Below are 21890 nucleotides of genomic sequence, written 5' to 3'. Positions count from 1 at the left end.
CAGTCCCGTGCTCTCAGTGAATTGGGTGCTACTAAGAGTCTAGCGAAGAGTCGGTTGATAGGTTGCTAGTGCACGCCCCATGCCCAGTCGCTCCTTCCCCTTCTCCACGTCTTTTCCGCGTCGAGAGTCGGTCGCTCTTTCTTCACTATACGTGCCTGTCCTACGTGCTTCCCTCTGACCTCCCCGTCCCCTCGCACGCTGCTCGTTGCAGCACCCAAGGTCGCTTCCGCCTCGCCCTCGACCCGCCGTCTCAGCAACGCCGAGTCGCGTTCGCCGGTTGCATAGCCTCGTTCCCGGCCTACGGCTGCGGCCCTGTCTCGCTGCTGTCACAACCACCAAGCCACGCACCCTCTCTGCCACCTCCCGTCCACCTCCCTCTCCCTCTCCCCCTCCATTATCCGGACACCATCGACACCATGGCGAGCGGCAGCACGAGCTCCAACGTCGTCGGCGTGCACTACCGCGTCGGCAAGAAGATTGGCGAGGGCAGCTTCGGCGTCATCTTCGAGGGCACCAACCTGCTCAACCAGCAGCAGGTCGCCATCAAATTCGAGCCGCGCAAGAGCGATGCTCCCCAATTGCGCGATGAGTACCGCACGTACAAGATCCTCGTGGGCTGCCGTAAGTACCGACCTCGCTCCCCCTTTACCGCTTGTTTTGCTGCTCCCTGATCAACACCACCCTGTATATCAACGCATGTATGCACCTCGACTACGTGGCTAACCATGTGCAGCCGGGATCCCTAATGTCTATTATTTCGGCCAGGAGGGCCTACACAACATTCTGGTCATCGACCTCCTCGGCCCGAGCTTGGAGGACCTGTTCGACCACTGCAACAGAAAGTTCTCCATCAAGACGGTCGTCATGGTAGCCAAGCAGATGGTATGTCCCGACAGCATCACTGCACACTCGCCTGCTTACACTCTATCTAGCTGTCACGGGTTCAGACCATCCACGAGAAGAACCTCATCTACCGCGACATCAAGCCCGACAACTTCCTCATCGGCCGCCCAGGCTCAAAGAGCGCCAATGTCATCCACGTCGTCGACTTCGGTATGGCGAAGCAGTACCGTGACCCCAAGACGAAGCAGCACATCCCGTACAGGGAACGCAAGTCTCTCTCCGGTACCGCTCGATACATGAGCATCAACACCCATCTTGGGCGCGAACAATCCCGTCGCGACGATCTCGAGGCGTTGGGTCACGTCTTCATGTACTTCCTGCGAGGCGGACTGCCATGGCAAGGTCTCAAGGCTGCCACCAACAAGCAGAAGTACGAGAAGATTGGCGAGAAGAAGCAGACTACTCCCATCAAGGATCTGTGCGATGGTTTCCCTGGTACGTTGGCTGCATCTACCGCTTTTATCTATGCTAACAATGCGCAGAGGAATTCAACAAGTATCTCAGCTACGTGCGTAACCTCGGCTTCGAGGACACACCCGACTACGACTACCTACGGGAGCTGTTCACTCAGGCTCTCAAGAGCACCGGAGAAATTGAGGACGGCGAGTACGACTGGATGAAGCTGAACAACGGCAAGGGCTGGGAGGTCCTCAAGTCGCACCCATCGGCTGCGCAGGCGATGCACCATTCCAACGCCAACCCTAACTCATCCATGGCTGTGAACATGCAAGGCCAGCAACACAGGCAACAAAAGACCCACCTCCCCATCGACCACCATCGTCTCAACGAGCCTCTGCCAAAGCCTGGCGCGACCCGCGCTCAGCCAGGAAGGAGCCCACGCGAGACTATGAATCGTGATTCGCAAATCAAGCGGAAGAGCATGGGCGAGCTCGCGCCGCCCGAGGGTGCCTCGACGCAGGCGCAGTTCCAACACAGCCAGCCCAACCTGGCACAAAACAACCGTGCTGCGCCTGCCAGCAGTCCGAACCCGCAACCGACGCGACAGAGCGCCGAAAAGCCTAGCTTCATGCAAAAACTGGCGAACGCCCTGTGCTGCGGCGCCAGCAAGTAGTAATCGCGGTCGCCAAGCTTTGGTTTTCTTCCCTTTGCGTTGCATCCTGGAGTCCGTTCTTTGAGCGATAGTGTTCCCGGTCACGTTTTCTTCCTGTATAGGTATCTTGTAATGATTGATAGACGGGATCGAAAATCTCCTTCCACGGTAATAGTTACGACGACCGAGCGACCGAACCGCCTCCCACACCAGCCTGGATTCCTCATCAGCGCCGAAAAACATCATCACCACCCTCTCCTTCACCTCTGCGCTCCCGCGTTGCGAGACTACATCAGCTGGCAGTAGTGTGGGAGCGATTTTCCATTGGGCGCTTGCGGCGTTGCGGTGTGCTTGGGGAGGCTCGCACTTGTGGCATCTCATTTTCATTATTCATTTTGGCACGAGGAAAATATAGCATGTAAAGGAGTCTCTTCTGACGGCCCATCGCGTGTACAGGGCGACAGACGGATCTCGTTCTAGTTCAGGTAGAGTAGTTGGGCGAATAGACGCACTCACTACACCAAATTTCATCTTTGTCCCGTAGTGACGTTTGCCATGGCCAAGCTGATCCATGGATGTCTGTCTGTCTGGCTCTGCTTGGTAGCGGCGATCTGAGGGGTCGGTCATGGGAGGGCACCAGGGAGCTATGGCCTCTTTGCGTATGCGATTGGAAGGTGCCGTAACAGCGGCAATCCATGACTCCATAGCTGTGCGTGCCTATAGCGCAAGAACTTGACTTGTAGCTTGATTTGCACTTGAATCTCTTCGAAAACCCTTGCGCATTCTTTTGGATTTGAGTATCCGCCCATTTTGACTTTTTCCTTCGCCATTCCAATATTCCCACACGTGAGGTACCCGCGCAGGGTCCAACGCGACTTCCCAACAACGAAATTAAGCTCGTCCACCCCGGGGCCCTGCGATTCCATCACCCGCACCCTCTCCTACTACCGGCTCATCGATCAGCGGCGCCTTGCGAAAGTTGCGATGGCGTCGGGACGCGATGTGCGCGATATGCTCGGGCTGCCTGCTGCCGGCGGTGATGCGCCAAAGGCAGTAGGTCCAGCAGCCGTGGCAGCGCAGACTCAGAAGCGCTCAAAGCCTGCAGGAGGGAGCAGGAAGATACGTACGTTTGGCAGTCCTTACGTCTTTCCTTGGGAAATCGTCAAAAGGTCGAGACTGACTCTCATTCGACCAGAGGGCGTTGCGCGCGAGGTTGCTGCGCTATATGGCGAACGGCCGCCACCTGTCGCCGTCTACGAGGAGAAGAAGGCGTATCGGGCGAAGAGACAGAGCACAGGGCCTGCAAAGAGATGGTATGTACGGGTGCGGCACTGAGGAGGATTGGCTAATTCGCGTTTCTAGGGTACAACAGCCATTTATGAATCCGGCGCGCAACGATGGCCTCGTCCTCAAGCACTGGCGGCGCAAGCCCACGACCGCACCACCCGTACAGGAAGCCGACGACGCGCCGATGCAAGAAAGCGACACCGCCGATAACTATATCGAGACGTGCGCCGACTACGCCAAATACGACATCAAAGTAGACATGCCTGGCTTCACAGACGAGGAATACGACCAGTACCTACGGAGCGACGACTGGAGTCGCGAGGAGACAGACTACTTGTTCGAAGTAGTAAAAGACTACTCGTATCGCTGGCCTGTGATATGGGATCGCTACGACTACAAGCCGACGCAACCACGTCCATCAGAACCTGCGAACAGCGAGGATCAAGCGCTAGCCACCATGCCCTTTGCGCCCTCGAAGAAGCGGTCGCTAGAGGATCTCAAAGCACGTTTCTACGATATCTCAGCCAAGCTCATGAAGCAGCGTATACCAGAAGTCTCCATGGACGCCGACCAATACAGCCTCTACGAGATGCTCACAAAGTTCGATCCGGTTATGGAGCGGAATCGAAAGATGTTGGCCACGGCACTCATCAACCGCACAATGGACGAGGTCAAAGAGGAGGAGTTCCTGCTCACCGAGCTCCAGCGCATCAACATGGCAGCCAACCGTCTCGATGCCGAGCGCGAAGAACTCCGGGCACGACTGGACGCACCACCGCAGAACCAGGCAGTCTCCGCAGGACTACAAGCCTTTACATCATCACAAGCCCTCCAAGCCCTCTTCCAACAGCTGTTCCAGCAGGATCGGAGTAAGAAACGCGCATCTGGCGGTGGAACAGGACCTGGTAGACTCAGCCTCTCCGCAAACGATATGGTACACACTCCTGGTTCAGCACAACAACAGCTCTCAGCAGCAAATCGACGGCAAAGCATGGCACAGAATCAACAACCCACCGCCCAGACGCCTGTCAAGCACCTCTCTCCACATCAAGAGCACCGCTTCAACGTCTCAACACACGACAGACTTACCTCGGGTGTCACATTTGGCTCGGACAAGTTGCTTAAAATGCGACAAGCCAAGAGCAATGTCCAGACCCAGAAGATCGGCCAAATGCTCGCGGCATTGGGCGTCAGTGACATCGTCAGCATACCAACAAGCAAGGTCGGCGAAGTCTTTGAGAATCTCGTCTCGAAAGTTAGCAAACTACTCGACGTACGTAAGGTCCGCGAGAAGGAGGAGGGAGAGTGCAAAGTCTTGCTTGCAATGAAGGCTCGACGAGACGGCGGCGGCGAAGGAGGCGAAGGACAACCAAAACAAGAAGTCCCTGATTCACAACACCAGACACCCGGTGGCGACGACGACGGCGACGGCGACGGGGAGAACGACGACGAGGAAGACGAAGACGACGTTAACAAGAACTACGGAGATGATGCCGAAGCCGATAGGGATGACCACGAAGACAACAACGACGCTGATAACCCCGACGATGACGCCGAAGGCGAGGAAGATGAGGGTGGTTTTAACGGCGAAGACGACGATGGCGACGTGGATGCAGAAGGCGAAGATGAGAGCAGTAAACAGCAGTCTCGAGCGACTAGTCAAGGCGCACCGGGTCAAAGCCATAAGAGGAGCGCTAGTGTCTTCTCGCAAGGCAGTGAGGTCAGTAGCAAACGGGCGAGGAAATGAGGGTTTTGGCTTTTGACTAGAGGTCTGTTTTCTGCTTTTGAACTTCTGCTTTTGGTAGCATAGCGATGGCGTTGGATTGGATCGGCAAGAAGAAGGGAAAATATCTGTCATTGGGAACATGATACGGATATGCATATGGATGGGACTGGGATAGCCCTATTGGTATTGTTATCGATGATGTATCTTTATCCGGCATACAGAGTATGAATGTATAACATCCTCCTTATACTTTGTGCAATTAATTGTGTCTTCGCGGTGACCTGGTCATCTCTATGCTGTCCTAGTTGATCACTCTCTACGATTAATACTTAAAAATCCTGTTCACAAGAATATAATCCCAGGGTAGAGAATGCGTAGGTTATATCTTCGCCTTTTCCTTCGCCTCTCCCTCCTGCTCCAGCCTCGCAAACAACGGCGCGTTTCTTCCCCCACGGAACAAATCCAACATCTCCTTACCCATCCACGCCTGCCTACTCTTCGCCAATCCCGTCTCCAAATCCGCAAACCGATCTGCTTGTACGAATATGCCCGCCCCGTTCGCCTTACTCCCCTCATTGAACAACCAACACACCGCCAACGCCACAGCTTCGGGACGATTAATCGGCACACCCGCCTCCGCCATCTGCTTAGCATATGCATCAGGCTGCATAGCCAGCTTGGTGTTGTTCGCCGTCAGAATAGGCGTAACCGTAATCGCAGGCGCAACAACCGAAATACTAATGCCCAACTTCGCACATTCCTGCTTCAACGCCCTCATCAAGCCCACCACGCCATGTTTCGCCGCAGAATACAACGGCGCACCCGCTGAAGCCAGATACCCCGCTAAACTCGCTGTCAACACAATAGAACCACCCCCTGGTCCGTTCTTCCTCAGGTAGTAGATGGCGAGTTTGGTCGTAGCAGCCGCGGCATTCATGTCCAACGTTAGCGTCCGGTGATCTGGTTCTGCCAGTTCTCCCTCGCTATCCAATGCATCGTTGAAGAATTGGTCGCCGTGTTCGGCTATCCCCGCGTTGACGAATACACAGTCTATGCGGCCGAAGCGCTGGTAGCCTGCGGCGAAACCGGCGCGTTGGGAGGACCAGGAGGTTATGTCGCAGGTGTGGATGAGGACGTTGGAAGCTGCGTGCGTAAATGTTGGGGGTGGAGGTTGAAGATCGAGCAGGATGAAGTTGTGGGAGGGGTTTAGGGATGAGAGGAGGGTTGCTGTTGCGAGACCGATGCCGGAGGAGCCGCCGGTTATGAGGATTGTCTTGGGGGTACTGGAGAGGGCTTTTAGGTCGGAGGGCGAGGGAGTGAAGAGCGTCATGCTTGGGGGTGGTTGTCGTGGAGTCGATTGAATAGAGCGAGATGGAGATGGATGTGGTCTTGTTGAAGTGGTACTTGACATAAATGAACTTCTATATATCCAAATGCGAGAGAAACATAGTAGAACAGGAAGGAAAGATAGGTATTGTTGATGCGGCTGAAAATATGCGGACGATCTGTTTACCTAGGTTATATGTTGTAGTTGCGGGGTTGGCCTCGGACGTGTCTGGATTGAGTGGACTCTTTGTACAATCGCCGCTGACTCGACTGGATGAATGAAGATAGTCTTACGTGAGCTCGCATCTATCTAGCTGTATGTAGTAGTATACTATATTCTCTTTATACTACGATGACAGTACTTTCGGTCTGCCATCAGCAACTGCAACAGCCCTTGACAGTTGTTGTGTAGCATTTTCGAATCGTAGGTATCATCATAACCTGACACCTCTTTTGAAAAACTGAGAATCGAAAGGGAGGAAGTAGATAACTATGAGTAAAGTTGCGGTAGTGTAGGCTCAACACGCCCCGGCGCGAAAGAGGGAGCGACGCACGTGTCGGGGGTCTAGCCGCTTTCGGAACGTACACCTGGAGTTTCGCGATCTCGAGCATACGAGCTTCAAGATTCCCAAGTGACCAGCTCACCCAACACTCAGACTCCGCGCTACGATCAGTCTTCCGCGCGGAACCAGAATTGCAGATATGTGGAAGCCAACATTACTGCTCGCGGCTGCGCTGGCGGTGCCGTCGCAAGCGCTGCACTTCTTCATGGACGGAGCGGTCCAGAAGTGCTTCTACGAGGAATTGCCCAAGGACACACTGGTTGTTGGTATGATACTTCCTCATAATTGAGTCTCTTGGCCCGGAAACGTTGCAGAGTCAGCCGGAGAACCCAGTACTAACAAACACCAGGCCACTACCACGCCGAAGCATGGGACGACGCAACCAAGACCTACCAAACCAAGCCCGACGTCGGCGTCTTCGTCACCGTAGAAGAGACCTTCGACAACAACCACCGTATCGTTGCCCAACGGGGTAGCTCGAACGGACGTTTCACCTTCAGCGCTGCCGACAGCGGTCAACATAGGATCTGCGTAACACCCCAGAACGTACCGAGCAGTGGCGGTGGCTGGTTGAGCTCAGGTGTACACGGTACCGTCAAGTTCACGCTGGACATGGCGATTGGCGAGACGAGCAGAATCGAGAGCACGGATAAGGACAAGGTCCAGACGCTCGTGCAGAAAGTCAAGGACTTGAACTCGAGGTTGCAGGACGTAAGGAGGGAACAGGTCTTCCAGAGAGTATGTTTGGCGTCCACCCATTGCAGGAGGGAGACAGTAGGAAGACACCGGCTAACACCTTTTCTAGGAACGCGAAGCCGAATTCCGCGACCAGTCCGAACACACCAACTCCCGCGTCGTCCGCTGGACACTCATCCAACTCGTTATTCTAGGCGTCACATGTGTCTGGCAACTATCGCATTTGCGAGCTTTCTTCATTAAGCAGAAGCTTACCTAGAATCGTCGTTGGTCATACACAACATGTTTTGTTTCCGGCGGGCGCGCGAAGATATGACAGGAGATAGGGAAGAAAAGGCATACTTTACCTGGTTCGGTGAAACGCTCTTGTACTTGAGCTGTAGGATATGGCGTTGCAATAACGGATTGGCGGGGTCAGCGTTTTTGAATTCGAATGAAGCATGGCATTACGCTGAGTGTATCTCCAGATATGTGCGATTGCGTCCTGTGTCCTGGTCGTGTATCTGAGCGGATGCTTGATTCAAACCTTTAGATTCGGGAGTGCTGGGGAAATTGATTCAGCACTGACAGGTTTACCATACCGGCAAAATATTGACACCCGACTGTTCTTTCCATACCGACAAAATGCTCGCTATCGATACTAGATTCATGTCCGACAAACTTCACGCCCGGCAAAGGTTTCAGCACCGGCATGTTTACCATGCCGACAAGCCCTAGAGCGATCCAGCACCGACACATTCACGCCCGGTATGTTTATCATACCAGCAAACTATTCAATCCCGACAGACTGTTCAGCCCCGTCAAACATCCACGCCTGTCAAAGCTCTACGCCCGTCACATGTATCAGCCCCATCACTTTCCACCACTGACATGTTTACCATACTGGCAACCCATTAAGCACCGACAGATTAATCACGCTCGGCAAATTATTCAGTACCAATATACACCATTCCGATGTGTTCATATTGTCACTAGATTCAGCACCGGCATATCCTCAGCGGTGAGGTATTAGCATACGTATCATCTGTTGCAACCCCAGCACATTGCGAATACTAACGACAACTACTGCTAGCGATCTAGCCTCCAAGGCACGCGTAGAGCGGCCTTTCCTTAGCTCTTGTTCCCGCTCGTCGTCCGCTGCAAGTTCCCGCCGTTCCAGCCCCCACGCAGCCACGCAGCCTTGCGCAATCCAGCCTTGCATATGCAGTACTATCAATGCAGCCAAACCAATCGAAGCATCTTCTCCTTACATGGGGCCTGACAAGCGCAATCCCGAATGGGCTCACTCGACCTGTTCTGAATGCTGATGATGCAACATTACTGCAGTTCACTGAATTTGTGTAACAGTAAGCAACCCCTGAACGTGAACTGCCGTCGACGAAAACAGGGCGTATTGTTTTCAGCCTGATCTCGATAAGGTCGATGTATCTAGGTACCATAAAGAAGAAGATTATGCGCACAATCACGCCTTATAGCTACGCTGCATTGATCACCGGAATTATCCCACGCCAAAACAAATGGAAACGCACCTTATCAACGGTTGGGTCGCTTCGCCAAACGCACGCGGGACGATCGATATAATTTGGAGCTGCGTTGTCACTGTGTTCTTATGCAGTTGGTCGGTGTTATTCCTCAACGTACCCGACAAGCACAGCTTCCGATCGTATTTGTCAACGAAATTATCATGGGTTGCCTTTACCATTTTCTTTCCAGAGATCCTTGCGTCGTTCGCGCAGGTCCAATATCTCTCCGCGCGACACTCTGTAGTCGCTTTCCATAAACTCGGATATTCCGACTGGTCCATGACCCATGCCTTCTTCGCCGACATGGGTGGCTTTGTGCTTGATTCTCCGGACTATCCACGTTTTCCCGTCAACGCCCATCAGGTTCACTACCTTGTGGAGCATGGATTTGTCGATTACCCTAGCATACACCGCGACACCATACAAGATAAGAACAAAGCAGATGCTTTCGTTCGTATCCTTATGTCCATCCAAATACTCTGGTTTGCTCTTCAATGCATCGGACGCGCCGTTCAGCAGCTCCACGTCTCGATGCTCGAGCTCGACGTGGTTGCTATCGTGCTATGTACGATCCCGACATTCTACTTCTGGTTTTACAAGCCATTGGACGTTGATACGACAGTCACTTTATATCTGGAAGGATCACTTCAACTGAGTGATGTGCTAGCATTAGCAGACCCTGACATAGCGAAAAGACCGTGGAAACTTACGCCGCTCGACTTCATCAACCCGCATCCAGATCCTTTCCAGATCCTCGATCCTATCATATGGGCTTTCGAGCACTTGTTACGGATTGGAACTGACTCCGAGCATGTACCCATCACGCGCTTCAAAAACACTGCGCGTATGAACCCGGGCAAGGTGAGCGTGACGGAATGGATGATTTCCACGACTGCGGCACTCACCTTCATCCTGATACATTTCATCTCATGGAACTTCCACTTTCCTACATCCTTAGAACGAAGCCTTTCACGAGGTGCATGTCTAATACTTCTTGGGGTTGGATTTTCTTTCGGTAACCTCTGGATCTTGATGATCTGGCAACTACCTAATCTTTGTAGGTGGTCAGGCATCCCGCAAGTGGATACTGTTACAGAGTACCTCCCTCATATACATCCTTTCTTCCAGTACTTGCTTACTGTGACCCACATTGGGGCATATGGTATTGCACGAACCTTCATCATTGTAGAAGGATGTGCTGGTCTTAGGGCACTTCCTGCGAGTAGCTTCCGTAGTGTGGAATGGTGGGATCTGTTGCCTCATATATAGAAAAGGCGGAGGTATACTACCTAATGCGACTATGATGGTGACGACTATCATGTAATTTCGACATAGCTGGGTATGATACCATTTATAGAAAATAAAGATACTTATGTTACTGGAAACGAGATTCCGATGTCTAAATCACAAACGGTCGCCCGGCAAGGTATTGTCGCTCACAATAAGTCTTCAGCCTCTGGCTATGTTGACGATGCATAGTCCTGAGACAACCATATTGTATATCGTGTGTAGAAACCAATGTCGGAAAGAGAGACAGAACTGCGTAAGGCTACAGAAATAATCATATTGAAATCGCAACATAGCAATTTGCCTGACAGAAATTGACCGCATGCTGTATTTTATTTGGATGGCCTGAATCGTCAATATTTCCGTCAGTATCAAAGACGTCTGTACTGCCGAACAGCGCTCATATCAGCCACAGCTGAGAAGATGCACCATCGCAATCCATCATTCTACACCTCAGATCTCCGAACATCTTTCATTAAACTACATGCGCACAATATATCTGCACCGCAGAAGAATCATGCACGCGCGTATCCATAGTAACAACTCGAGCCAATTGTTTCACAACCATGAACAAGCAGCGCATCATGATCAGTAAACACTGATGTGACAATTCCCTTCTGATGACTTCACATCATATAAACCTTGCGCTTGAGTTCGCAACGAGACATTTACCCAAAACAACATGCAGCACACGCCGCGGAAGTTCGGAATGTAGTCAAAGTCGAACAGTGGATAACGGGCGTCATGCGCGTGGAGCCGACAAACCTTGAAAGGGTCACCGCTTAACACACACCCATGGACATGACGATCTTCTAGCGTAAGAACAATGACACCTTCTTCCAGGGCGAGTAAAACCTTCCGCGGCACACTTCTTGGACGCATGAACCATTTCTGTCAAGATGTTCCTCGCTATCTGACACTGTGACGTCGACAGGTCCCGAACCGGATTTCCCCAAAACTCTAACACCCACAAACGACGTCAACAGCCGTGTCTTGTCAGGTCCAGCCAGCGCCAACAACAACGCGAACTTGGTTTTCTGAAACAAGCCAAGTGAACTCTACTGCAGCACCAGCGAAATGTGTGAAGTCGTTCCTGTCATCAAAACCGTTGCTATCGATACCACCAAACCGCTTCGCGCGATCCCCAGCGCTCTTCTCAGCCCTACATGACGTCCTGCAGACCAACCGCATCGGCCGGCTCCCCCAGCACGCCAAACCCACGTAACGAGCGTCCCACATCACTCTCAGCACAATCCCGATAGGCCAGCGCAGCACAAAGAGCCTGTGACACGCACCCACAAGCCAGGGGCCCCGACGCACCGCACTGCACCTCGTCGTTCGTGGCAGACAGGCCCAGATCCGACGTTTTTCGGTGGAGCCCACATGCGTTGGGTCACGTCTATTCGGTGAAAGTGTACCGAGCAGAACTGAACCACGCCATTCATATCAAACCATGTGGTCTGTATATGCAAGCTGATGAATTTGGTTCGGGGGTGTAAATTGTTGGTCGCGGGCTATGATACCAATGTGATACTCGCGCTGTCCACATTTTTCTTCTTTCGACAGTGACCGGCAATGGATATCACGCAACCATGGAATCATAGATGCATTTACTGCTTGCATCCTTACACCACACCAGGTGTTCTTTCTAGGCACATGCACATAATACATTGCATATCGACACATTCATCGCTATGCCCGAGCCTCGGTCCGATTTCCCACTGTTCTTTTGCTTTGAAATCTGAAACCTTGTACAACATGTAAGGAAAACAATGCTTCTAGAATGCCCCGAAAATTCTTCCTCAAGGTTTGATAGGAGATGCGTAATTCGGAAAGCAAAAAAAGGAGAGGCTGAGGGCTGTGTTACTGCACCCCGCTAGCGTGGCCGACGGGCGGCACCGGCATCTGCTGGGTCCAGATCTCGCGGCGCTCCCATTCTGCCGCTTATGTGCTTTTCAGCCCGCGTTTGTGTGTCGTCTCCGCGGGAAGTCGGATGTTTGCTTGGTAGATGTAGTGGTCGTGGTAGCTGGCAGGGGATTAAAGTGCTGACAGGTGTGAGAACTAGTTGCTGCCTGTGCAGACGTTTGTGCTTTTGTTTGTGGTATGCAGAGCCGATGAGGTTACACTTGGGTCGAGAGGCTGAATCTAGAGTGTGAGACCATGGTGTGGTATCAGCTTGTGTTGTTCATGCTGTAGTGTAAGGAGACGTACGATGCTTGCAGTAGGTGGATGGTAGAGGGTGACATTTTGGTTGAGACCGGCGTCGCCGTTACTGGGTGTAGAGTATGTCGAACAGGTGGCAGCTGGATATGCACGTCATGGCGACCGTTGGAGATCTGTCACAGAGGAACAAGGTTTCACGATAGGGATCATAGATGTTGAGATAGAAGTTTGCTTGACGAAGTATTACTCTGGGGTATCATTGCTAGCTACAATGCATATAGTACATCCGCTTATGTTTTCCCTCCTCTTGCTGTCAAAACTTTGCTGAGTACGATGTAAAGACGAAGAACTGGCTTTCGCAATTTGAGGAATAGTGAAGTATTGTACAGATTAATAATGCTCCCAGTGGAGCCGGGTGTATCGAAAAAAAAGGTAATGAGATCTAATCGTAGGCGAAACCAAAGCCCACTGGAGCCAGCGATGCCGTCTATGGAAATCATCGCTTTTTGTTGCACATACAGAAGCCATCTCTTTCGTCAAATCATCGTACCATGCGCCCGCTGGTTCGTCGCTCAAAGTCATGTCCGTAGGGTAGTGCTGGAAAATCAAAGAAGAATACTATACAGTCGAAGAAGAGTGACCAAAACGCCGAATGATTCAGTTCGGACCAGCGACAACTGAATGCAATGTGACCGCGTGACCACAAATGTAGGAGGTATGGGTATCAGCATCGCCCGGTCTCTGAGAGAGCCTTGGTGCGGCGTATTTGATCCGTGAAGTGGTCAGGTGCATGCCATGGAACGGTCGCGGCTGTTCTGGAGGGTGCGCGATAGCGCGGCAGGAGCAAGGGCTCCGCGGAAAACCACCGCGCATGCCACCGGGTAATGCTCAGTCGTGGTTACCTCCGCGCCTGCGGTGCTTTCCGGGGAAGTCAACCTCAGGGTGCACGACACGCATGTGGCGTGTCAATGCGTCGTTGCGCGAGAAAGTCTTTTCCTCGACACAAAGTGCGCAGCGGACCTTTTGCTTGCGCGCATTGTGTATCGTGTCCTCGTGACGGGTGAGGTCATAGGGACGCGAAAATACGGTGTTGCAGGGCTTGCCGGTCGTGGGGTTGATGCGCTCACACTTGTGGGGTCCTGCCTGCGAATTGCGCTCCAAAATAGCCGCCGACGTCATAGCCTGGCTGAGATTGGCACTTCGATGACCCTCACGCTTATGCTTCTGAAGCTTTTGTGGGGTCTCGAAACGCTGGGAGCAGCCATGATAAGTGCACGAGTAGGTACCAGACTCGGCGCCCGTCGATGTTGGCTTCGTAATGTAGCGGTCTGAAAGGACACTGTTCTGGCTGCCGTTCGGTGGCTCAGCTTCGCTCGCACTCGACTCCATTGAAGTCAGGTGGGCAGGGAACTCAGGTGTCTGGTCGACGCCCGACGACATAGTGTTGGGAGTCGATCGATACTGAGATGGTGCGTTCATGGGAATGCTGTGCATGTTCCCTATTGATGGAGTGGCAAAGTTGAAGCTCGATGACTGTGGTAATGATGGAGCCGAGGCAGTGGAGAAGTTTGGTGAGAACTGTGGTGTTGCCCAGCTGTCGCGACGGTAGGACTGTGATGATGGAGTGTCGAAGCTGGATTGAGTGGCAGTCCTATATTGGTCGCCACCAGTGTATTGGCTGTCGTACTCGCTAGCGCCACTGTCCGGGAACAGTGGAACTTTGGATTCTTCGTCGGATTCCCGGTAGTCTAGCAGAGCATCCTTGGGCGAGATGGTCTTTGGCTCGGAATCAGCGCCGGGCTGCATCTGAGACTTCATAGCGTAAGCCGCATCAGCCTGACGGTTCTGCTCACGTGCCGCAACAGCAGTGTTCATAGGCGAGTTGAACGTGTTGCTAGGCTGACGGTAGGGTGAGCTCTTGCGGAAGGGTGAGTCACTTCTCGAGGCAGTGCTGCTTGGCGACTGTGAGCGAGCGTACTGTGCTGCCTGGAGCGCACGCTGTACGTTTTCGTTGGCACTGCTGCGGTATGGCGACAGCAGCGACGACTGAACTGGCTTGGAAGACACTGCCTGAGTAGAGGTGCTGGGTTCATAGAAGCCAGTGTCGGCAGCGATGTCGGTGTAGGTCCTTTCGAACTTGGGTATAGGGCGCGTATCTGGGTCATCGTAAGTACAAAACTGATTGAAGAGCCAGGAGTCTATCCTGCGGAGGTTCTCACCATTGGTAGGCATCTTGAAGTCGATGTCGTCCTGTGCAGTGTGTGGCGTGGCAGGAGAGTCGTGGCCGTAGCTTGATACTGATTGACCGGCCGAGTGTGCGTAGTCTGGTACGTCATCACTCTGCTCCATGAGCGCTTGCTTCATCGACATATGTGCAGACATGGTGTGGTCCATGTTGACCGAGTTTGGTGCGTAGTTGCTGTTGAAGTTGTTTCCGCTCATGAACGAGTCCTGGGTAGGTGTATGTGTAGGTGTAGGGAGATGGTTCTGGAACGACCTTGGATATATGTCAGCCATGTTCGATGAGTAAGCCACCGCAGCTTCGTGCGAAGGCAAGTGTTCGGGGGGAGAGACGCACTGGTAGCCCGCGGAAGGTCCAACGGCCTGATATTGCGAGGCACTTGAGCCTACAGAAGACGACGACGATGCGCGCTGGTGGCCGCGATTCTGGTTCTGCTGTGGTGCCTGGAGTGATTGGCCCTGCACGTTACCATAGTTCCAGGACTCAAGTCCCGTGCTGGTGTTGTTGGCCGAGAGCATAGGCGGTTGTGCGAAGCCCTGGGGAAGCTGCGGTGTGGGTGTCGACTGCTGGATTCGGATGGCCGGGTTCGCGAAGTTGGTGTATGCGCTCGTCATGTACGAGTTGGGTGCACTGCTGGATGAAGTGCCGTAAGACTGCTGCTGGGACTCGAGGTAGTCGTTGAGGAGCTTCTGGTCGTAGAGGTGCTGTGCGGCAAACTGCTGGGGCAGGTGTTGATAGGAAGAGTGTGAAGACGGTGGTGACGGTATGGTTGAAAGGTGGTGACGTTGTGTGGGTAGCGCTAACATAATGGTCGGGAGGAAAAGTAAGGGACCAGCGCGGGTGGCAAGTTGCTTTATACTAGTGGGCTACCGGCCGATGACTCGGTTAGTCTTCGCCGATTTGAGTGAAAGACCACTTGATGAGGTGATCTGGGGCAGCACGCTGTCGAAGACTGTCGAAGATTGTGCTGTCTGCGTCGGCTGTGCTCGGAGTATCGGGATTAAGGTGTATGTGTGCGTCGTAAGAGATTGCAAATTGCTGAGCGACAGTTTAAACGGCTTGGGCTGCTGAGTACGCGGAATCGGTTTCCTTTCATACCTCATCCTATGACGCAACCCATGCTGGGGCTTGCAGGGGTGTCTACGCTAACGATACGCCGACGCGCAAAAGCGGCGCGATCGACACCACCCTCACGCACCCTGCATACGGCCGCCGCGGGCCCTGTCCGACCGAAGGCTGTGCAGCTCCCGGCAGACGACTGTCTACCATACAGAGTTTTCCACATGCATTCGGATAGCAGCCGAGAGGGCTTCCCCCAACGTCCATGACTTGCTCCCAAAATACTGTGCAATCGCTTGTGCGCATCTACGCGATCTCTGCAGGCATGCTCTCCACGTGTAACGGAGCCCTGCGAACCGAACCGTTACTCATCGCTATGCCAGCCGCTCTAGTGTGCAGTCGGCATGTAGGTTGTAGGGCATCGTGCGACGGACCAATTCCAAAGGTCTGTCCATGGTGACACGGCCGTATCTGGTCTAACAGCTGGCCGTTTAGTCTCGCTGGGACTACGATGCTCCAAGACGGGCTGAGCAGCATCGCTCCATGCACAACCTACTCGACAGCGCATGCGGATTACGAATGCCAGAGATGGAGTACGCGACGGGCACCAGCCACACCTCGGCCAGCGTGTACAATGGTCACATGTCCTCACGCGTGACTCACAGCTGCTCTTTGACATTTCAGTTATTGGGCCCAAGACCGCGATATGATACTGCTTTCAGCTCGTGTGTATTGAGCGCGAGGCCACGCGGTATCGTTTGGAGATAACCGCCAATAGCCTACCCCATATTCTGTACTATTGATAGCTGGATCTGGTGGCTAAACGGCTCCCGAGGACCACTCTGCTGGCTAGTACAATGCACATCTCTTGAAGAGATGCTGAAACTGGAGATCGATCCACGAACCAATAAACTGGGATGTGCACATACCAGCTGCGATACTACTAGGTCAGCTCAGGATACCATCTATCCTGCAGGTGGAACCTCCACTTCCGCTTCGGCATTGGCAGCATCCTCTACTCAACAACGGCACTGCCGTGCGACATCCCTACAGGTCGAGCACAGCCAAGGTTACACAAGGAAAAACTCTTCACTGAGACTCTCCCTGCTGGAAAACGGCATATGCAACGTGCTGCAAGCATCCTGTGGAGTCGCATAGCAGCCCTAAAACCAACGTGGCATCGCATCGGAGCCCTCGAACGGGTAAGATCGGTGGAGAAGGACTCAAATGCAGGGTCCATCGCATCACCATGTGGCAGTGCAGCCCTATCGTATGCACGGACAATGTAACTGTTCCGGCGGCCGCGAGGCGATCTGGACCGTTCATTCGCGCGTGGAAGTTACTAGCCACATTTCTAAGCCGGTGCCCTGCGACCAGAGGCTTCTGTAGCCTTCGATTCCACAACCCGAGTACTTCTTTCACATCTTGCATTCTCATGCCATGGGGAATACTGTGTCCTTCCAGTCGCTTTCGTATTGCGTCCATCTCCGTCGGACCGAACGAATGCTATTTGGTCGCTTACAAGGGTTCATGACATCATCTCTCTGAAGTCTCCTCACCATCCATCCCAAACGACTGCCGTGCAGAACTCCTTGCTTTGCGCTTCTATTTTTGCGAAGCAATATGTCCCCAATGAATATCCTTTCCCTGACGTCTTAGTCGACAACCTGCTGGTCATTGAAACTGCCCATCATTTCTCGAAGCTCGCCCGATGTGGTCATCGATCGCCAACGGCTGAGCGGGCACCATTCCTAGCCTTTGTGCCCGCCAATCCGCGAGCGCGGGATGATGAGACCCTGCGTCTGCTTGTTTTCGACAAAGTTTCTGCCGGTCCACCTGCTATGATAGGAAGCATGACTGCCGATCATGACGCCTGAGGCCTGATAGTCGCGTGTTTGTGACTTGTCCACTCACAACGCAGCTGTGACATATTCGATGCACCGGTCGCTATACATTTTCAAGTATGTATGGATAGCATAGTAATGCTGGCTCAAGGATTTCTATTCCTATTCTCTTATCAATACCCCATCTGCCGGGATAAGAATTTTACAAGTCCTGCTCGCATATGCAGGGCAAGCCACCCGATGTTCTTCCACCCAACGGTTCTTTTGGGGTTCGTGAGGCTTGCAAATGTAACATGGCGTCGACCGTTTCCGGTTTTGTGCCTCATGGCATTCGGGACCTGGACTGCAACGTCATCTGTCATGCGCTCAGTCACAACCCCTCTCCTGACTGATGCATCACCAAGATAATTGCTTCTTTGTTACTGGAGATGCGACCTGATCTAGCGGATCCTGCGACACCAATACTGCGATGCGGAGTTCATCCGGTCGTTCGGTCGGTCGACTTCGGAGAACTGCCGAGTCAAATCTCACCACACCCTCTGCGCTGACTGCATTCTCCGCAATCTGTTGGTCCTCAACACCTCAAAAGCATTCCTGCTTCCTCTTTCGTTAACCGGTGGCATCACCTCGGCCGTACCATAAAGCGACTTTACGCCGAGACACACTTTAAGCGCGAAGACGCGCGGAGTTGCGTTATCTCCGGCTCCTACCTAGCCCGTTGCAAATTATTCATGCGTTACTCAGCGCTGACAGAGCATGAATCTTTGTCGCAGTCGGTTCAGTATTTGTCGTTGCCCCGAGGTAAACCCATACGTGCTGCATACGAGAATCCTATACACCATCGGCGCAAAATAGCCGGGTGCATGCAGCTAGTCCACGTTACGAGCCTCTTGCGAGGCTGATGATGGTAAGCAAGCTAGCTTACGATGGATCAGGCAACGGTACGCTCAACGCGGGTCTCAATACGGGTGCCCGTGCGCTAAGCCCTCTGTCTGTGGGTTGCGCTTTCTCAGATCTTGTTCTCTCGCTAATCTGCGATCAGTAGTGTGTCTCCACCTGGCGACACTGTCAGCGCTGCTCGTTTGGGGCCGCGTAGGCTTTGGCCACCTGCATGTCAGCCTCGCAAGCCTTGATCCTTGATGTAGGTGTAAGCTTTTGGACTATATGTAAGGTTACCTAGGTATGCTGGATGACTGTCGGCGAAAATGTACCGTAGAACCGTCTTCCACGTGTACATGGGCATTAGCGTCGACGTTGTTGATGCCTTAGCAGCGATCTTGGTCTTCGCAAGCATGTGGAGAGTTTATCATTCGTTTAGTGTGGCTGTCTTTAATGACCCCGCAGTCTATGCTCCTTCCCCCTCTTCACACTGATCGCTATCTCTCTGGTTTTGATTCGGATCTTCCAGGGCCACATGAAGATCCTGCTGTGAAAGTAAAAGTCGGATCTGCCTATTGTAATCCTGCTCATTTCTCGGTAGACATCAGCACTCATTGTAACGACTGGCTCACATAAAATCGTGCTCTCAAAGCTACCTAAATCTGGAGAGCATAGATGATACCGAACCTGAGTTCTCAAATAAATCTAACGATAACACACCTGATGCGCAATTCGCCGTTCCCCACCCCGAGATACGAATCGATTCGGTCTTCCGTCTAACAGAGTTGATCTGCTCAATGACTGTCGGTACTGAGCAAGAAGCTTTGTGTGCTTACCAGGTATAGTTACCAATAGCCTTTCCTATGAGTTTAACATCTTGCGGATTTGCTTCGTTTCCAGCAGCATCATTCTTTGGTGCATCTCGCAGTCCGTGGTCCTCCTCTCGGGGGACGGATTTCCAAACTCATATACTACGTGGTCAGCCACCGTTCTACCAGCCACATCTACGAGTCTGCCGGATTTCAAACTGCAATGCCAGTAGGCAACGGTTGATTTCACGCAGAATTCTAGCGTTCTACTCTCATGGACTGTTGTTCTAAGCGGCTCTCTACGAGTGTGACCCGTGCCGCAAGGCTCCAGTTCCTGGTGCATATCTTCGCTATCCTGCCACAAGGGAATGCGCCCGTTCCATGGAATGACGGCTAAGTACTGCAAAATCGAAAGCTACCCAAGGAGTGCCGATTTGCATTCAAGTTCTCGGGATGTGCATTGCTGGCATGCTGGGTGCGAGGTAAGTTCGTGCTCCCGCTCCAGCGAACGCGCAGGATGGCGCCCGGATGGCCAGCGAGTTTGGTATTCTTCACAGGATTCTGATTGACTGTACGTATACTACATCTGTTGAATGTGGAAAAGTCGAGAGTGCGGAAGCGGACGCTCCTACTCTTGCTGTTGTCCATCATCAGTTCCGCAAGGGCGCGCTAGCAGGAGTGCCTTGCCATATTTGGCATAGAGCAAACATTGAACATCGAGCCTTGCGCACCTCGTTCCCTTCCAATTCCTACCACAACCCCGCTGTTGCGTATCAATCGCATTCACTCACTACACTCGAAGGTGCGGTAGTGGTCTTACATCAAAGCGACGCTTCCTCACATGCTCTACGCTTAGCGATCTTCGTCCTGGCCCCCTGAATCGCCGCGGGTCTGACTCGTTCAAAAGCGAAGTAAGATGGCCATTGCTTCTGAACATCCCGGCCTGGAGGTCACGATATGCGTTGATGGCCAGCCCTTGCCTGAGTACGAGGACGATGACGAAGATCCGGCACCGAAAACAACTACAAAGTACATTGAAGCGCGCTCAGACAGGCACTTCTCGATAGTGACTAGATTCAAGCCACCATTCCCAACTGAGTATCATGTCAGGACGTGGCTATCTATTGACGGAATCGGTATGGACAGAAGGCTCTGGCTGCGAGAGGGCCTCTTCGAGAGACCGTTCGAGAAGGCTGGTATTCGTAGGCAAGAAGGTGAAGAGTGGGTCAAGCAAAAGTTCTCTTTTGCCAAGCTGAACATTGGTAAGTACTCTGAATACCGTCTGCTTTCGTATGCTGATTGCTTTCCGCAGTTGAAGAGGCTCGTGAATCTATTCCTAATGTCGCTGCTATGAAGCAAAGTCTCAGTACTACTGGGTGTATCACCATGTCCTTTCAACTCGTCAAGGGCTTCCAAGAAGTGCAATTGGAATCTCCAAAGCACTACACGCCCGCCCATCTTGCGACCCTGAAGGAAATCCCTGAGAAGGCACTCAAAGGTGACGCCCTATCGCACCAAATAGTGTATGTCAGAAGTGGGCGAGCCTGTTACTAAAAGAGGAACTAATCATTCGCAGCTTGTCAAAGTCTCAAAAATGCCGCCCGGGACGCCCTACAACCAGCTACAGGAAATACGACTTCGTAGGCAAGGAACCATTCGCAACCTTCCACTTCAAATATCGGTCACTTGGTGAGTTATGTAGTCGGTCATACAATGACTGAATTTAACACCTTGTTAGCAAGCTTACGGGCACTTCGGCTTGCGCCATTCAACGAACCCACGCCTGTCCCTCTAGAAAAGAGATCCGGAGAGGACCTTACCCCTGCCGAGCTGAGAGAGCTGCTACAGCGAGTACGGCGAGTATGTATGCACAGTGGCTTGCTGATGTTGATACTGACGAATGTATGTAGCGAGGATCCGAGAGCGCCTCCATCAAGCAAGAGGCTGGGGCTACTATCAGAGTCAAGCGCGAGAGGACTATTAATGACGACGATGAAGTGACCTATGTCGAGACGCGACAGCGCAAACGCCCGCACGTGGAACAAGACGTTATTGTGATAGACTGAAAGGAAATATCGATTCCGTCTTCACGGCGCTGAGCCCAAGGTGGTGTCGAAATGTTGAAAGACGGTCTACTTCGAAGTGGGAGCGACCTTCAAACCTTGGGCCAACTCAACTTTTACGCATGGAAATATAGTGACAAAGTATTGATGCATGGCACCGCCTCTAGAGGCGTGTATGAAGGATGAGGCTAATCCGCCATGGGAGAACACATCTTTCTACATATCTAAGAATGTTTAGAGATAGCTACTCGGGAAGCTTAGTAACCGCTAATGTACTTACAACATGCTAGCGCCTGTTAGTGAGCTCGTTGCCTCCTCTGCTACCATGTGCTAGCTTCATTCACGCCTAGCTTGCGTCTCTCACCTCGCTCCATCAGTAATCGGTAGTTAAGGACTTCAAGCAGTCTACTTTCAAGAGCTCTCATCCTTCTTCCTTCTCACCAGTAACACGACTTACTTCCAGATATCT

The 21890-nt window shown here is 52.6% G+C and overlaps 7 protein-coding genes across 7 annotated transcripts; 5 read left to right on the top strand and 2 right to left on the bottom strand.

Annotated features, from left to right (window-relative positions):
* Positions 1–167: 167 nt before the first annotated feature.
* BKA58DRAFT_120107 (kinase-like domain-containing protein) lies at positions 168–2160 on the top strand. Its single transcript, XM_046164149.1, has 4 exons — positions 168–621; positions 734–882; positions 933–1338; positions 1386–2160. The coding sequence occupies exons 1-4, from the start codon at positions 417–419 to the stop codon at positions 1973–1975; spliced, it is 1350 nt and encodes a 449-aa protein (XP_046027358.1). The 5' UTR covers positions 168–416; the 3' UTR covers positions 1976–2160.
* A 639-nt stretch (positions 2161–2799) lies between these two features.
* On the top strand, positions 2800–5167 carry BKA58DRAFT_120181 (uncharacterized protein). Its single transcript, XM_046164150.1, has 3 exons — positions 2800–3077; positions 3150–3267; positions 3317–5167. Exons 1-3 carry the CDS (start codon positions 2939–2941, stop codon positions 4986–4988), a joined length of 1929 nt encoding a protein of 642 aa, XP_046027357.1. The 5' UTR covers positions 2800–2938; the 3' UTR covers positions 4989–5167.
* Positions 5168–5218: 51 nt separating this feature from the next.
* BKA58DRAFT_379704 (uncharacterized protein) lies at positions 5219–6795 on the bottom strand. The gene has a single exon (XM_046169833.1). It carries the CDS (start codon positions 6376–6378, stop codon positions 5347–5349), a length of 1032 nt encoding a protein of 343 aa, XP_046027356.1. The 5' UTR covers positions 6379–6795; the 3' UTR covers positions 5219–5346.
* Positions 6796–6915: 120 nt separating this feature from the next.
* BKA58DRAFT_467182 (COPII vesicle coat component Erp5/Erp6) lies at positions 6916–8164 on the top strand. The gene is made up of 3 exons (XM_046175051.1): positions 6916–7122; positions 7206–7594; positions 7662–8164. Exons 1-3 carry the CDS (start codon positions 6996–6998, stop codon positions 7809–7811), a joined length of 666 nt encoding a protein of 221 aa, XP_046027355.1. The 5' UTR covers positions 6916–6995; the 3' UTR covers positions 7812–8164.
* Positions 8165–9177: 1013 nt separating this feature from the next.
* Positions 9178–10569, top strand: BKA58DRAFT_454286 (uncharacterized protein; the record flags this gene model as incomplete). Its single annotated transcript, XM_046174510.1, has 1 exon — positions 9178–10569. A coding segment is annotated over one exon (1167 nt), but the record flags the coding sequence as incomplete, so codon positions are not given.
* Positions 10570–13309: 2740 nt separating this feature from the next.
* Positions 13310–15823, bottom strand: BKA58DRAFT_120067 (uncharacterized protein). Its single transcript, XM_046164147.1, has 2 exons — positions 15104–15823; positions 13310–15022 (listed from the first exon to the last, which is right to left on the bottom strand). Exons 1-2 carry the CDS (start codon positions 15571–15573, stop codon positions 13414–13416), a joined length of 2079 nt encoding a protein of 692 aa, XP_046027353.1. The 5' UTR covers positions 15574–15823; the 3' UTR covers positions 13310–13413.
* Positions 15824–20142: 4319 nt separating this feature from the next.
* Positions 20143–21734, top strand: BKA58DRAFT_119998 (uncharacterized protein). Its single transcript, XM_046164146.1, has 5 exons — positions 20143–20620; positions 20671–20881; positions 20935–21047; positions 21097–21218; positions 21269–21734. The coding sequence occupies exons 1-5, from the start codon at positions 20275–20277 to the stop codon at positions 21422–21424; spliced, it is 948 nt and encodes a 315-aa protein (XP_046027352.1). The 5' UTR covers positions 20143–20274; the 3' UTR covers positions 21425–21734.
* Positions 21735–21890: the final 156 nt, after the last annotated feature.

The sequence above is a fragment of the Alternaria rosae genome (assembly GCF_020736505.1).
Source record: "Alternaria rosae strain MPI-PUGE-AT-0040 chromosome Unknown BKA58scaffold_3, whole genome shotgun sequence".
NCBI classification, from domain to species: Eukaryota; Fungi; Ascomycota; class Dothideomycetes; order Pleosporales; family Pleosporaceae; genus Alternaria; species Alternaria rosae.
Note: the sequence above shows the minus strand (reverse complement) of the source record. Positions and strands in the feature narration are given on the sequence as shown.

Bases quoted from the DNA above. Each gene is read 5' to 3' on its own strand.
- BKA58DRAFT_120107 (XM_046164149.1), top strand. From the start codon at position 417: ATGGCGAGCGGCAGCACGAGCTCCAACGTCGTCGGCGTGCACTACCGC. The intron at 622-733 runs GTAAGTACCGAC...AACCATGTGCAG, and splicing joins CAAGATCCTCGTGGGCTGCC to CCGGGATCCCTAATGTCTAT. The intron at 883-932 runs GTATGTCCCGAC...CACTCTATCTAG, and splicing joins TCATGGTAGCCAAGCAGATG to CTGTCACGGGTTCAGACCAT.
- BKA58DRAFT_379704 (XM_046169833.1), bottom strand. From the start codon at position 6,378: ATGTCAAGTACCACTTCAACAAGACCACATCCATCTCCATCTCGCTCT.
- BKA58DRAFT_120181 (XM_046164150.1), top strand. From the start codon at position 2,939: ATGGCGTCGGGACGCGATGTGCGCGATATGCTCGGGCTGCCTGCTGCC. The intron at 3,078-3,149 runs GTACGTTTGGCA...TCATTCGACCAG, and splicing joins AGGAGGGAGCAGGAAGATAC to AGGGCGTTGCGCGCGAGGTT. The intron at 3,268-3,316 runs GTATGTACGGGT...TCGCGTTTCTAG, and splicing joins ACAGGGCCTGCAAAGAGATG to GGTACAACAGCCATTTATGA.
- BKA58DRAFT_467182 (XM_046175051.1), top strand. From the start codon at position 6,996: ATGTGGAAGCCAACATTACTGCTCGCGGCTGCGCTGGCGGTGCCGTCG. The intron at 7,123-7,205 runs GTATGATACTTC...AACAAACACCAG, and splicing joins CAAGGACACACTGGTTGTTG to GCCACTACCACGCCGAAGCA. The intron at 7,595-7,661 runs GTATGTTTGGCG...CACCTTTTCTAG, and splicing joins GGGAACAGGTCTTCCAGAGA to GAACGCGAAGCCGAATTCCG.
- BKA58DRAFT_120067 (XM_046164147.1), bottom strand. From the start codon at position 15,573: ATGTTAGCGCTACCCACACAACGTCACCACCTTTCAACCATACCGTCA. The intron at 15,023-15,103 runs GTGCGTCTCTCC...CATATATCCAAG, and splicing joins GGACCTTCCGCGGGCTACCA to GTCGTTCCAGAACCATCTCC.
- BKA58DRAFT_119998 (XM_046164146.1), top strand. From the start codon at position 20,275: ATGGCCATTGCTTCTGAACATCCCGGCCTGGAGGTCACGATATGCGTT. The intron at 20,621-20,670 runs GTAAGTACTCTG...TGCTTTCCGCAG, and splicing joins TTTTGCCAAGCTGAACATTG to TTGAAGAGGCTCGTGAATCT. The intron at 20,882-20,934 runs GTATGTCAGAAG...AATCATTCGCAG, and splicing joins GCCCTATCGCACCAAATAGT to CTTGTCAAAGTCTCAAAAAT.